Source organism: Thalia democratica, chromosome 9 (assembly GCF_965202585.1).
Source record: "Thalia democratica chromosome 9, ktThaDemo2.hap1.1, whole genome shotgun sequence".
In the NCBI taxonomy this organism is placed as follows: domain Eukaryota; kingdom Metazoa; phylum Chordata; class Thaliacea; order Salpida; family Salpidae; genus Thalia; species Thalia democratica.
The window spans coordinates 34,668,209-34,683,251 of record NC_139173.1 but is presented as its reverse complement, the minus strand read 5'-3'; the positions used below and the strand labels follow the sequence as shown (position 1 = coordinate 34,683,251).

General features: G+C 25.8%; 1 protein-coding gene across 1 annotated transcript; it reads right to left on the bottom strand.

Annotated features, from left to right (window-relative positions):
- Positions 1–8,222: 8,222 nt before the first annotated feature.
- On the bottom strand, positions 8,223–11,601 carry LOC145844565 (uncharacterized). Its single transcript, XM_082951963.1, has 4 exons — positions 11,478–11,601; positions 10,475–10,540; positions 8,837–9,068; positions 8,223–8,587 (listed from the first exon to the last, which is right to left on the bottom strand). Exons 1-4 carry the CDS (start codon positions 11,568–11,570, stop codon positions 8,580–8,582), a joined length of 399 nt encoding a protein of 132 aa, XP_082808089.1. The 5' UTR covers positions 11,571–11,601; the 3' UTR covers positions 8,223–8,579.
- Positions 11,602–15,043: the final 3,442 nt, after the last annotated feature.

The window sequence follows — 15,043 nt, the reverse complement described above, 5'->3', positions numbered from 1 at the left end:
ATAACTTTTTGAATTACATCAAAAGTTTATATACGCTGTTATGAAAATTATTAGTCTTGTATTTTCATAGCTAATTGAAGCAGGTAAATGACCATTGATAAATAAAAAGAAAAAAATTGTAAGAGTTTCAAATCTCTATTTTTTGTTATTCAAAATGATTTACTTAAGTTGTCAACTAGGGATAAAGCTAAAAAGTTTATTTTATTTAGTTTTACCAAAATATAACTATGCGGCCCAAAAAGACAACTTTCTAAACAAAAAACTTTATTGTTAAATCTGATTTGCGACTGTAAACATTCCCATCCTTACCTCAAATAAATAGTCTGAACTGAATCCTTTACTCAAAATATACTTTGCAGGTCAAAAATTTTTTGAAAATGTTATTAAAAAAATTAATAAAATGTAAATCAAAGAGTAATCGTGTAAGAGTAACATATAAAGTAGGCAGCACTGTTATTCTCAAGAAAAAAGAGTAAAGATCAAAAGATTTATTATAAAATAGCTTAAACTGTCTGCAATTCACTTTTTTAGCTGAAAATCACGATGCATTTCTAATATTGTCCTGGACAAGACATTGAAATGTATCCGTGGTGTATGACCTGATAACCAAAAGGCTGTTCGTGCACCAGATCCCAGGAAAAATATTTAAAGCGCTATTTCGTCGTTCAATAAACTAATAATAGTGATATTTTGCATGTCTGACTGCATTTAGGATAACACCCTCAACCTGCTGATCCCCTGTGTTAGATGTTAGCTGTTCAGTTTTTAAATTGTGATGTTTATTCTGCAAATCTAATCAAACTTGGTCAGTACAATCAATTTAATGCAAAAAAAGATAAAAGATGTAAGTATGTAATGAAGCAAAGCGGAGGTTACTTAATTTATTTGTTCCAAAATTTTGTAAATAAACTTTTAGGAGTTATAAATAAGCACATTTCTTTTCGGAGTTAAGTTAGAGTGTGACTATGAATAGTTTTTGTTGTGACGTCATAATAACTAAATTGGTCAATATGTAAGTAAAAGTTACATAAATATGTTGGTCATACTTGTACAAGCTTTTAAAACTACTTATGTGGAAACTTTGAACTCTTGACTATGATTTTATAAATATGTAAAGCAGTATAAAATCTTTTTTAATTGTATACATGGCTAAAATATCCCTCCTTAAAGACTAGTCATACTAAAATAGCTATGAATACATAATACAAGTTGTTAAAGATTTGATCAGAAATCAATGTCTAACATATAACACTGAAAGTTTAATAGGGGTGTTTTAAATTTAAATCACCGCTAATTCATATGGCAAACATTCTGAAACTTGTATGTCTAAAGTTTTAAAATCTTAGTAAAGAGAAACAACTTTATGTATAAGAATGAATGAAACTATTTAAAAAAGAAGCTAAAGAACAAAATTATAGTTTTGTGACTTAGAGATGCTTTGAAATAGTAAGCTAACAATTTAAATCGTTTGTATTCATTTAAGCTGTTTAAACTTACTTTAAATTATATAGTTAAATGTGTAAATATTTTAGTTAGTTTATGATGTAGAGAACAAAAACATACATTTACACTTATCTTCACTTTACAAAATACTTAAAAAATTGTACAGTTAATCAAATTAATTACCAACTTATAATGAAAGCTGCAACTCTGTAAACTTAATATAGAAATGAAAGTTTTTCTGCTAACTAACATAAAACTAATTAGTTGATATTGCTTTTTTGTTACCAAATTGCTATATATGGTATGCTTGAGCACATATTCATAGTATTGTTTCAGGAAATTAAATATATTTCCCCTATTTCGTTATCAATACACATAAACTCAATACACAACGTTATAATATTCAACAACGTGTATAGAAACGTGTAAAAAGCTTTTATCAGATACGAAAAAAATTTAGTTTTTGCTGAAAAGAGCGCATAATTACTATATAAACTTTCAGTATTAATACTGTTTGATCTAAAACACTTAAAATAAAAAAGTTTTTAACAACTATTTTTGGTAACTGTTTTTTGTCTGTCATTGTCAATTCGTCAGTCTAAAATAGCACTTACCGTTTTAAATTGATAAAACTTGTGAAAATAAAATTAACTTTTAGTTAGCCAAAAAATTAAAAATCAGTGCAAATAAATCGAATGTTATGTACTTATAAGGTAAAAGATAGACAGTGTTCTCTATGAAAACCTTAAACAATAGAAATCAAATTACAAAAGCTTATGTACGTACTATTTCTAAAACTAACAAAGAAAATAAAAGTTTAAATATGCTTAAGGCTAATTTGAATTGTATTGTATTTTGAAGTAAAATTTCAATCTTATTTAGAATAAGTGTCATACAGAGTTGGTAGTGTCTGTAACAACTTTATTAAACTTAAAGTTGTTTGTATAGGACTTAGTAGTTTCGTTTAAATCTTTAAAAAGTTAAGTTTAATTAGTTTCAACATTATTAATTTAGAGCGAGTATTCTGTTGTCATCGCTTTAGTTTTTTGGAAATCTAAAACGTTTCAAAATAAAATTGAGTAAAAAGTGTTTATTTTTAAATTTTAATAAGCCGTATCTTAAGCTCTATTTTAGTTAACAAAAAATTAGAATTGATTAATAAGAACTATACAAAATTAAATACTAAAAAAAGAAGTTTATAATTTTGAAAGTTGGCACATAATACGAAAAAACATTAGAAAAATTTGCTTCATTTAAAACTTCCTTAAGCTTATATCTACTTTATTGTGCAAATAAAGAATAATACAAAAGCTTAAAACTAAGCACAGTTAAGCTTTATTTAATGAAATTTGTTTAATTATCTCCATAAAGAACAAATTAAAAAGCACAATAAATTAACTTTGTAATTTGCTCTATTTTCACAAAACTGCCACGCATTAAGTTTGTAGTATAAAAATAAAAGCGCAAGTTAGATTATTTATATTTAGTTTGGTTTGACATCGGTTTGATGTTGAAAATTGATTTTTTTTTCATTTTTTTTAGTTTGAGATTATATTGTTTACGGTTAGTTTAATATCGGTAAAACGCTTATTTTCATTGAGTTTTTTTTTGTAAGATAATACTTTAACTTACTATGGTAATTTAAACAACTGTTTTGTTACAATTTAGTTTCTATTTGTACTTGTAAACTTATATATCATCAGGTTTTTAATAAAATAACTGAAAATGGAGTTTAAAAAACTGATGCTTTTAGCTTTGGTCTTGTCGTAAGTTTTAAGTTATTAAACTATAAACCGTTTATTTAAAATAAAAAGTTTCATTCAAGTTTTGCTTAAAAAACTTAAAATAGTACGTATTTTTTATACATTAATAACATGTATAGATATAAAATATAATCGCTTTACAATATTTAACAGGTTGGGTTATGCTGCTTATGGTAAGTTCTTTTTTTAATATTTATATTTTATTATTCATTTATGCCTCATTGTTTTGGACACCGTTAATCTTTTTATTACGTCAAAAATTGAACAAAAATTTCAACAAATCAAGTTTACTCATAAAATCAAACGTAACATACACAAGCAACAACTGCTTTTAAAACTTTACATAGCTACTAATCAATATAATTACAGTCAATAACCATTTAGGAAAATAAAAAGAAAAAAAAAGTGTTTTTGTTGCAGCTTCATGGACGGTTGGGAAAAAACCTTCGGGTGAAAATGCTGAAATGAATACTGAATCCGTGGCTGGTTAGTGACTTTGCTAATTTAAAAGTATGATGTTGAATACAAATGAGAAGAAAGCGCATGCGCAGAACTGAGCTAGAGATTTTAAATCAAAGCAGTTTTTTTTAGTCTATAACTATGGTATTGTTTAAGAAAAGCTATTTTCTATGTCCTGGAAAAGACGTTAAAAGGTACCCGTGGTGTGCGACTCGATAACCGAAATGATTTTTCGTGCACCATGTCCTAGGAACAAAATATGTTGAGCGTTTTTTTTTATGTTTTTCAATAAACTAGTTATTTTAAACAAGTAAACAAGGTAAAAGCGTTTTCAGATTTAAAACTATAAATCTAAAGCACTGCGCTCTGTTACTACTTTGCTCTAACTAAATACAGCTTAACACTTTAACTTACACATATATATACATACGATTGTTCAAGAAAAGGTATTTGATCGCGTTTTTGACTCAGAATTGTGTTTTTTTGATTCAGGAGAGAAAAAGGAGCAGTCTCTTGTGGCAAAAATATCAATTTTCCTGGTGATCGTAGTCATGGAAATCTTTGGTCTGTTCTACTTGTACAACATAGAGTGAGTAATTCTTAACAATTATTTTAAACCTACTTGTGCGACAAAATTGTTTTCATAGTTTATTATAATGTTATATTCAGTGGCAGTAGCATTAAAAAAGTTGATTATTTTTATTCTATGTTTTGACTAAGGAGACAAAAACTTAGTGTTCAAGTTTTTTAAAGTAAGTACTAGAATTTCGTTTGTAAATTTGTGCTAATTTCGTTTATATAAAGTTATATTTCAAGTAAATCTATCTAATTGTATTATGTAAACTTTTAAATTAGTTTAAGGTAAATAAACAGTTATTTTCATTCTTTTCTTTTTTAAAACTTTTCATAAGCCTCTTTAATACTTGTATATACTAGCTATAGTTAATTAGTTATTAGGTAAAATTTTTATTTTATGTTTCATTTTTTCAAATACATAAGTAAAGGAAAGTGTTGACGCAAGTTTGTTTCAAAAAAATGTTAGGTTTTTACTTTTAAAATTTAAGGTAGTAAAGTTTATAGAAATTCTTAAGTATTCATTTTCTTTGTTAAACTATATAACATAAGTTTAAGAATCTTTTATTTTTTTAATTTCTATACATACAAATTTACAATAAGACAGTTTGCATATTTAAAGTAAGTTTGTAGTTAAGCTGATTTATGCATTATTTTCTAATTTTTTGCTTATAATTAGTTCTTATTAGTATAAAGTGTTTAAATATTACAAGTATATGTTTATCTAGTTATAACAGGCATAGCTAACTAAAATACGTTGAAAAACGTATGAATAGTTGCTGAAAAATTAAAAAAATAAGATTAAAAACATCTTCAGCATATAAACAAGTAAAAAGAAAATATTTGATTATAAAAACTTCAGTAGAAAAATGTTATGAAGAAAATAGTTTATTAAATGACATGAATAAACTGTTTAACAAGAAAGCAGTTAACAAGTAATACTGTGCATTTTGATAGCTTTTTTTAACTTGTTATAAGTAAATAAAAAAATGATACGTCAACTAATAAACTCTTAAAAGCTTTTAAATTTATAACATTTTAGTGCGCTTATAACACTTTTTCATAGTTATAAATACTTTAAATTTAGCGATTTTATTTACTCTAATAACAAATTTTATTTCCAAGACAAAGAGTTGACCCAAAGAAAAATGACGATGCAAATGTTGACCAGGAAAACAATTTGGAGAAAGATTCCAAATACAGAAAAGTAGCAAACATTTGTTCATTTATATTTTTTATCATAATGCTCGAAGTATTTATTGAATTTGCTGCAAGTAAATGTGAGGAACTTAATTGCTTATCTTACATTTTTTAATGTTGAAAATTCTGCAAGTTTGCTTAAAGTTAGTTCGGTTATTTACTTTTTGAAGCTAATAATTATCTATTATAATAATAATCTAGGTACTATCTATTAATAGCTTTTTCATATACTTTTCTTTTGTGCAACAATCACACTTTGTGAATAAAAAACACTTAATTGCATGCAATCGTTTTTGCATTTATTATTTTAAATGTAATTACTTATTTTTGAGTTTTCAAATGTTTATTCAAAACAATGACATACTTTAAACTTTAGATCTTTTTTTATTTTATTTAAGTTTCACCAAATAGATATGTATGATGTTGCGTATACCAAGTAAATATTTTTATTTGTAAAGCGGATGATTTTACAGCAATATTTTTTTGTACTTTATTTGCATATTTTACCAATTACTTCTAGTTTTATACGTAAACATGTGTATATCTTTTTTTTAACCAAAAAAAAGAACTATTCATTACACTATACAAAATAGTTTTGTATAAACACTTTAAATATAAATTAAATAATGTTTTGTTACTAACAATTTTCCTTGATCTCTTGTTTTATTAGTATCTAGAAATCTAATAAAATTTCAAAACATTAGAAATTGAAATTAACTAATACTCAAACAGTTAGCTTAAATTCAATTTAAAAGTACTGTTAATAATATAAAAAGTTCTTTATACAAACCTTAAACAAATGAATTCAATTAATAAAAGCTTAGGTACGTACTATTTCTAAACTTAACAAAAGAAATCAAACTTTTAATATGCTTTAGGCTAAATTGAATTATACTTTATTTGAAAATGAATTTAATGTTTGTCAAAAATTTAAAGCTATTCATATAAGGCTTAATAGTTTTACTTAAAGCTTAAAGCACAAAATTAAAGTTATTTTTATGCAATATCAGAATTATAACCTACGGCTAGTATTTCGTTGTCAAAGCTTCAGTTTTTTGAAAAAAAATAAAATAAAATTAATAAAAGTGTATACTTTTACATTTTCACGAGTTATATCTTAATTTCTGTTTTAGTTAAAAACTAATTAGAACTGGTAAATTAGAGTAAGACTAAATTAAATACTAAAAAACAGTTTATAATTTTGTAAGTTGCCACATATTACGAAAAAATATTAGAAAAGTTTCTAATTTCAAATAAGCGTCATTTAAAGTTTCTTTAAGCTCATATCTACTTAACTATCCGAATAAAGAATAATACAACAGTTTAAAGATCCGTTCCTAACCAAAATTGATCTTACTTTTATGAGTTTTGTTGAGGAACGTTTCGTACACCTAAAAATATTTCTTGTTTGCTTTTAATGTTTTAATTTATTATGTAATTTAAGAATAAACAATGATATTTTAGTAAGTTTTTTGTGCTTTCACCACGGTGGAGTTCTGGCGAACAACTAAACAAAAACATTTTCTTTTTTAACTTCGTTTTGATTTAATTTTCATATCTACTAGTTTTATCCAAATAATTTCTATTTTACGGTTGCTCTTATGTTTCTAAACTAAGTAGCTTTTTGGTAAAATCACTAAAATTAAGTTTAGTATACTTTTTGTTAATGTGTATGCTATTTTGTTGGTTTTTTATTTAAATCAAGCTAAACCAAATTTAATTTATTTAAAAGAATTTCTTGTTTTAAGCAATTTTTTTAGCTGTAGTTTCTGTAAATACTATTTAGATTACACTGTTTAAATAAAACAGCTTGACATTATTAATATTTATTAATTTTACGCACAGACTGTGTTTTTTTTTGTAAATCAACTACCTGTACAATTAGAAATTTTAACAAAAACGAAATATTGCTTTAGTAACTCCAAAACGTTTTTTAGCAAAAATTATGTAAGTTTACATGGACTTTATTTATTTTTAAGCTTTTGCAGACAGTATAAGTAGTAATTAATTACAAATTATAAAAATGTACGAATGTTAAATAAAAAGTAACTAAATTTTTATGTTGTTATGTTGCTTAAAAAATTACTCTTTAAGTGTTTTATCAACTAAAACGCCTAAACTTTAGAAAAACTCTAGTAATCTTATATTAAAATATAGTAGTATAATATTTAACTCGTTTAAGACTTTATATATTTTCAAACCTTTTATATGAAAATTCAACACATACTAAAAACTATAATATTGGCAAAAATTTATCTAAATAAATAAAGGTTTAGGTTGTTTAATTTATTTTCAAGCACAGCAAAAGTAAAATTAAAGTACATTACAACATTTGTGGCGAAATCACAAAATTAAAGTTATCATAATTTCCAAGTTTTTTGAACTTTGTTTTCTACACTTTTAGCATTAACACATTCATAGATACGAGTTTTTTAACACAAATTTTTTCGCTTTTAAAAACATAAAATTAAATTTGAAACAAAACTAACTGGTAGTTTTTCTTTTCTCTACTAAAAGAGCCTAGTTAAAATTTACTAAGAATATAATAAGAAAAGGATACATAGAAAACATCTTTTTAAGTAAAAAAAAGTTGATCTTATTTTGGTAATGAGAAACAATAAAATTACAAATTGTATAAAAATTTACATGAATCTCAAAATAACAAAAAAAACATGTAAAAAGTATTAATATATTTCTACACAAAGTTTATATAATACCTCATAACCTTGTGAAATTTGTGTATACTTACATAGATAATAGTATAAAAAGTAAAAAAGGGTGAAATGGTTTAGAGTTAAAAATCAAAGTAATTTTGCTATATTTATACACTAACAATGTAAAAAGTTTAATTGCTAAATTTTTAACAGTTATTAAAAATTGAAAACTATTATTTTTGTCTAATAAAACAAAAAATTTAAAGTGATTTCAGTTTTAAAGCCTGATTAGCATGGTAAACAAATACATGAAATATTAATTAATTCATTTGTGTCATTTACAGGTGGAGCTTAGATTAAAAACAATTAACAACTTAAAAAAATTTTCTTATAGAAAATTAAATTCCGTAGAACAAACGTAAAAAATATATATGTTCTAAGAAGCATTTGCAAAGTTCTTGTAAACGATGGTTCCTTGCAACGAATACTATGAATCTGTTAAAAATGTGTTTATTTATATATATAGAACCATTGTTTAAGACTAAAAGTGAAAAATTCAGAATAGTTATGTGTTTAATATAAATAAATGTAAATTACAATTAGTTTTCTGATCTTATTTTTATCAAATGCTTTTTTTGTTTTTTAAAGTAAGAATAAAAACTCAAAATACATATACAATACCAAAATTTTATTATATTAAAAACATCATACAATTCGTGATCAGTTGTAAGTTTTCAAAACAACCTGGGGTCTCTGACGTCACTTCCGAATCATCCTGGTCTTTCGTAATGTCCCTGAGGATTTTCTCTATCATTATTTTCATGCTGTTCCCCGAGACGACAACCGATTCGCTCTCCTCAACATTCTCAACATGAATTTCGTCTCCAGGAATTTGCTTCACTGTCAGTTCGGGTGCTTTGTTGATGCTGATCTCGCCACTAGGAGCCGCTACGAATTCGGCTTTCGGCGCCGCGTCCTGAGGCATTATGAAATCATTATTTAATAAAAAAGTGTATATGCAAATAACAGATTTTGTAAGTTTTATTCAATTTTTTGTTAAGCTCGCCTCAGGAAAATATTGCTTTAAACATAACATTATATAGCGAACATTTAGGTTGTTTTAAAAGTTTACTGAACGCATTTGTTATCAATGATTAACTAAGTGATCAGTATATGTCTCTTTATTAATTTTAAAACTCGTAATTTTATGTATATACATATAAAAAGGTCTATTTAAAGATGTAAAACTCAAAGGACCCGAGTTTCATGCCTATGCACTCATCAGCTTCAAAACATGTTTAAAATAAAGCACAAAACAAAATACACAAATAAAAGTCAAGAAATTTAGCATAAATAGATTATGACGTAATTTTGGAACTATTACAAATCATTCAAAACGGCTTGTGCAAAAATTAATTTACCAATCGACATTAAACTGGCAAAAATTCATAAAACTTCAGTGAGTAACTATATACTAGGACAGATAATTGAAAGATATAAAGATAAAATTAAGCTACAAATTGAAATTTAGATTATTTTAAGATGAAATTAAAGCTTGTTAAACTTTAAAAGCGATTTTTTTAATATATCTACAAGACGATACAAACTCGCTTCTTTCATTTAGGCATCACTTGTCTTTCAATGCATATACAACGGCGGTTGCTTCTTTGAGACACATCCTACATATTGGGCTATTGCCGTCAGCTATAGGCTGTGCTCTTTTTATAACTTCCCAGGATATTTCAAAGTCAATGCCGCTGCGCTTTAAGCCACAAACATACTTTGAAAGTTCAGTGTCATTTTCATATATGCCGCCTTTAAAAGATTTTTTTATGATTGGCATACCTGAATCTAAACTGAGTCGAGCACAAGCCGACATAGAACCTCGTCTCAACGCCAGAGTTAACTGTGTGTTATGTGAAATTATGAACTTTTGCCAGTTTATTGTCGATTGGTAAATTAATTTTTGCACAAGCCGTTTTGCATGATTTTTAATAGTTCCAAAGTTACGTCATAATCTATTTATGCTAAATTTTTTGACTTTCATTTGTGTATTTTGTTTTGTGATTTATTTTAAACTTGTTTTGAAGCTGATGAGTGCATAGGCACGAAACTCGAGTCCTTTGAGTTTTACATCTTTAAATAAACCTTTTTGTTAATAAAGCCCTTAAGGTGGGCTGAGTGTGAACGATTTAATTTGACAAGCTAAATAACTTAATTCTATATATATATAAAGTTATTAGGCATATGTATATAATAATATCAATAAACAATCAAAAGTAAGTGGTCAAGCATATTTTTATATATTGATTGTTTCAAATCAGTAGAATAGTTTAAGTTAATTACCATCCAAAACTAATTTAATTTTTATTTCAAACTTACAATCTGACTCATCAAGTCGCCAACAATCATTTCAGTTTTCTCTGGTGCGCATTTCATGTTGTGGAACTGAAAAAAAAAGTCTTTATTTGTTTGGTTAATCATCATAAAAAATTACAAAAAGCCATACATTTACATTTACAAACAGCGTTATCAGATCCGAAAAGTTAGGCTGGATTTAGATCCTGAAACATCTAGTGTAGATTTTTAAAACCTCTTAAATTACGCCTAAAACCGTTTATTAAGAAGCCCATGAAGACCACTGCTGTGGAACTTTCTAATAGTGACTGGAAGGAGGTGAAATGAGATAAGTAAATCAAATGCTCTACCAGATTTGTAACATTATAATCAAGCCGGGTCCGGATCTTATTTTTAAATAAGGATCGAACCAGATCAAAATCTTAAGGGTCCGACCGAAACGTTGAGGTGTTTCGTCTAACATTTGCTGAGTGAAAACTTTTTTTAACTTTAATTCTTTTAATATTTATACCTTTATTCCTAACCGACCTTACCCAAACATAATAAAAACTAGTAAAAAACCATAATAAGCAAAAAAAATCACTAAAAAAAGTTATTTTTTAATACAGAAAGTTTTTGGGGAAACACCTTAACGTTTCAACAAGACTATAAACCTAAAAGGCGTAATTCGGCTGCATCGGATCTGGTAGATCATTAGCTTAATGGTGTTAATTTAGCAGCAAAATTTTATACGTCGTTCTGCGTATTATGTAAAGTTAAAATCAAATTGAAGCTGGTTGCATTACTCATGAATATTAATAACCGGATCTTGACACTGTGCTTTAAACAAATTTTGTTTTTTTAAACGTTAAACTTTGAAGTTAAAACAATTCTCTTACCACAAATTTATTTCTATAAACAGTAAAATATAATTTATGTATACTAGTTTTGAAACATTTAAAAAAACCATTCACCTCTTTACAAGTTTACCAGGTCAAATTCTGTACCACTAAAGTAAAAAAACAAACAAAAAAACAATTTATCTCACCACAATCCTATCAGGCTTGTGTTCATCCAAAAGCTGATTGACTTTGGAATCTTCTTCCAAACATTCGGAGATGTCCAACACCAGAGTGCTCATGTTTTATTTGAGATTCTTATTATCTAAACCTGCACAGTTGCTTTAGATTAATTAGTTTTTAATTGAAAACTGATAAGCTGTGCTTTAAAATTTATGGTATTAAAATATTTTTTTGAACAAATTTGACAACAACAATTTTTTAAAAAATGAGATAAATAAGTGTTCTGATAATTGCTCAAAACTTTTTGGTTCAAAGACCTAGATGCACAAAAAGACCTCTTGGTCATTAAGTTGCATACCCAACTTAATCAAAACTATAATGAGCTACAAATGAAAAAAAAGAGAAAAAACTTGACAGTTTTATTTTATTTAATTATAATACTAAATTTTATAATTATTAATTTATGTTAACATTATTTTTTGATAATATTGAAATACAGCTGTTAAATCAAAAGTGATAACATTTAAAATAAAAATTAACAAGTTTTTATTTCTATAAATGTATCAGTAAGTATCAAATTTAAGTCTTTCTACAAAGTTTAAACTCAACTTCATAAAAAATTATTTCTAAAGAAGAAGCTAAAGATAAAAATATCTGCTTCATTGCATTCAATCATACAAAATATTATAAAAAAGTGAGTATAAACACTTCTCAAAAAGATATTTCTTCTTATGTTTGACAAATTACCAGCATTAAAGCTAGCTTCAAACCAAGTATGATGATAAGCTGGAAATAAAAAAAAATTTAGTAATAAAAATAGTATCAATTTTGTATAGATGTTAAAGTTTAGTTGTTATCTCTCTTATTAAACATTAAATATGGCTAGTATTAAAAAAAAATACAAAATCTTTATTTTATTTCTACTTCAATTTTAATCATTTTATTACTTAAAGCAAAGTAAAAAAAAAATATTAATATAGCTTTTTAAAATATCTTTCTTGATAAAAAATTCAAAAAGTTATACAAATCTAATTTTACTGTTTTTTTATTTTTCTAAACTATTACTTTTACTTATTCTACAGATATTATAGAGAAGGGAAGTTAAACAAACCATTAAGCTAGCTTAAAACTAAAAAATCAAACAAAAAAAAAAAAAAACTCAAAAACACTTTGTTTCTCACTGATCTAACTACTCACTTTGAGTAAAAGAATGTATTAATACTTTTTTATACTTATTTTAAATTCAATGCTCATTTATACCAAAACAAAAAATAAAACAAAGCTATTGTTAAAAAAAAACATATAACTATAGCAAAAATAAAAAAACAATTTAAAGGCTTAATAAGCTTTTAAGGTAAAATTTTATTTTTCTATTAGTCTAATAAAAGTCCAAAAACTTTCTAATCTGTTCTGTGTGAACGACTGAAAAAAATTTAAATTCAAGTTTTATGAACAACAAATTAGTTTGTTCAATAAACTTTATGTTGTTCAGATATTTGTCTTGAATAAAAAATATATCTAACTAAAGTGGTTGAATTTCCAGTAACTAATTTCAAATATACTTAAACTATTACTTATGCACAATTGTCACAGTAATTTTATTTTTATGAAAAACACTTGTGATGTTTAAAATTGAGCATGTATAGCTAAAAAGAGCGGCTGTTGTCTTTTTTATAAACAGGTAATTAAACCACAGGTAGCACATAATTGTATCTGGATTTTTTGTTATCAAAACTAGGTCTTTTTTTTTACTTCAAGTGTTTCAGAAAGTGTATCATTAACATGTTGACAACACTGATAAATTAGAAAACAGTATAGTCAAGTTTTTAAAACATTTGGTTTGAATTATAGATATGAGCAAAAAAAATTCTGAGTTTATTAAACCAGTTGGTTTGATCAGACCTCTGATCTATGGTCTTCCAAAAATTCATAAGAAAACAATCCCACTGAGACCAATAATATCCACGATCACACATCCGCAATATAAAGTAGCAATATTTCTAAATTCTCTACTCGAACCTGTTTTAGAACATTATTCTGATTATGTGATTAAGAATTTATTCACCTTTGTATAAAAAAGTAGAAAGATAAAAGCTAATTTATGGCCTTAATTGATGTCAAAAATTTGTTCACAAATGTCCCGAAAAGTGATATTTGCACACAAGAATTATATGAACTTGACAAACCTTCATTTTGTAAAGAAAATTTTGTTTAATTTCTAAAGATTGCCACTAATGTTGCAAGGTTTTTTTTCAATAATGTCATGTTCACACAATATGATGGTGTGGCTATGGAGTTTCTTTTAGGAATTAATATTTATGTTACCTTAGCCAATATTTTTATTGACTTCTAAGAGTCACAAATAATTTCTTAGGTTCAAAATAGAATCCACTACTTTAGGTATGTAAAAGATTATTTTGTTACAGTTAAAAATGAAGAGGAACTAGATAATTTCTACAAGTTATTAAATAAACAGCATAATTCAATAAAGTTTACAATTAACAGAAGAAAAGAATAATTAGTTATTTTACTTTGATGTAATAGTGATAAGACAAAATACTAAGTTTGTGACTACTATTTAGAAAAGAATATTTTATAGATTACTATCTGAATTTTCAGTCACATTGTGGTCTAAAACGAAAAGTAAATCTAATCCAGACACTGTGTCATCGTGCACATTTAATCTGTTCACCTGAATTATTTGAAGAAGAAACTAGTTACATTAAAACCTCGTTGTATAGGAATGGATATCCTCCTAAGTTAGTAAGTAGAACTGATAAACGAAAGGTTCTACGTGCACCAGGTCCCGAACTAAATAATTTGAGCGCTTTTTGTTATTGTTTAATAAACTATATTAAACTTCACCTAAATTATTTAAAAACAAATAGGAAGTTGGACCAGAAAAAGTATAAAAAATCTGAAATTTCCATACATAAATAAAAGATCTTTTTATTTAGAGAAGAAGTTCTACATTTTTAGCTGCAAAACCCAGAAAGAATTTTTACTCAAGTCCTATATTGACACCTGAAGGCAAAGACCAGAAACCCACATTTAGTTTAAGAATGGTTAAATACCAGTTCAAATGCTATTGCGACAATAGCTATATCGGTCTTACAACTAGACAGTTGAAGAAAAGGGTCAAAGAACACATACCTGCTTGAATTGATAAGGTTTTGAATCTAGCTGAAAAACAAAAACAAAGATAATTCTAATAAAATTATCAATGCAATAAAAAGATCAGCTATATCGGAAAATTTGGTGAACAATCAAAATTGTGCTTAAAACTTCTATTTGGATAGATTTAAGATATTTCAAAGTTGTTATAACTTGTTTGACTTAGTTAAAATAGAAGCTTTATGTATTTTAAATAGAAAATCTACCTTTTGCAAGCAAAAAGAGTTTGACTATAGTATTGATTTGTTTACTTAATGCTCTTTTTGGTATTTATACGTTTGTATTTAATCAGCTTTAATAATTAGTATTTTGATTAGTTTTTTGTAATTGACTTTGTATGTAATCAATATTTATTTAAAATGATTACTACTATTACTATACAAGTTAAACTTATCTTTTATTTATTGTTGTTACCAAT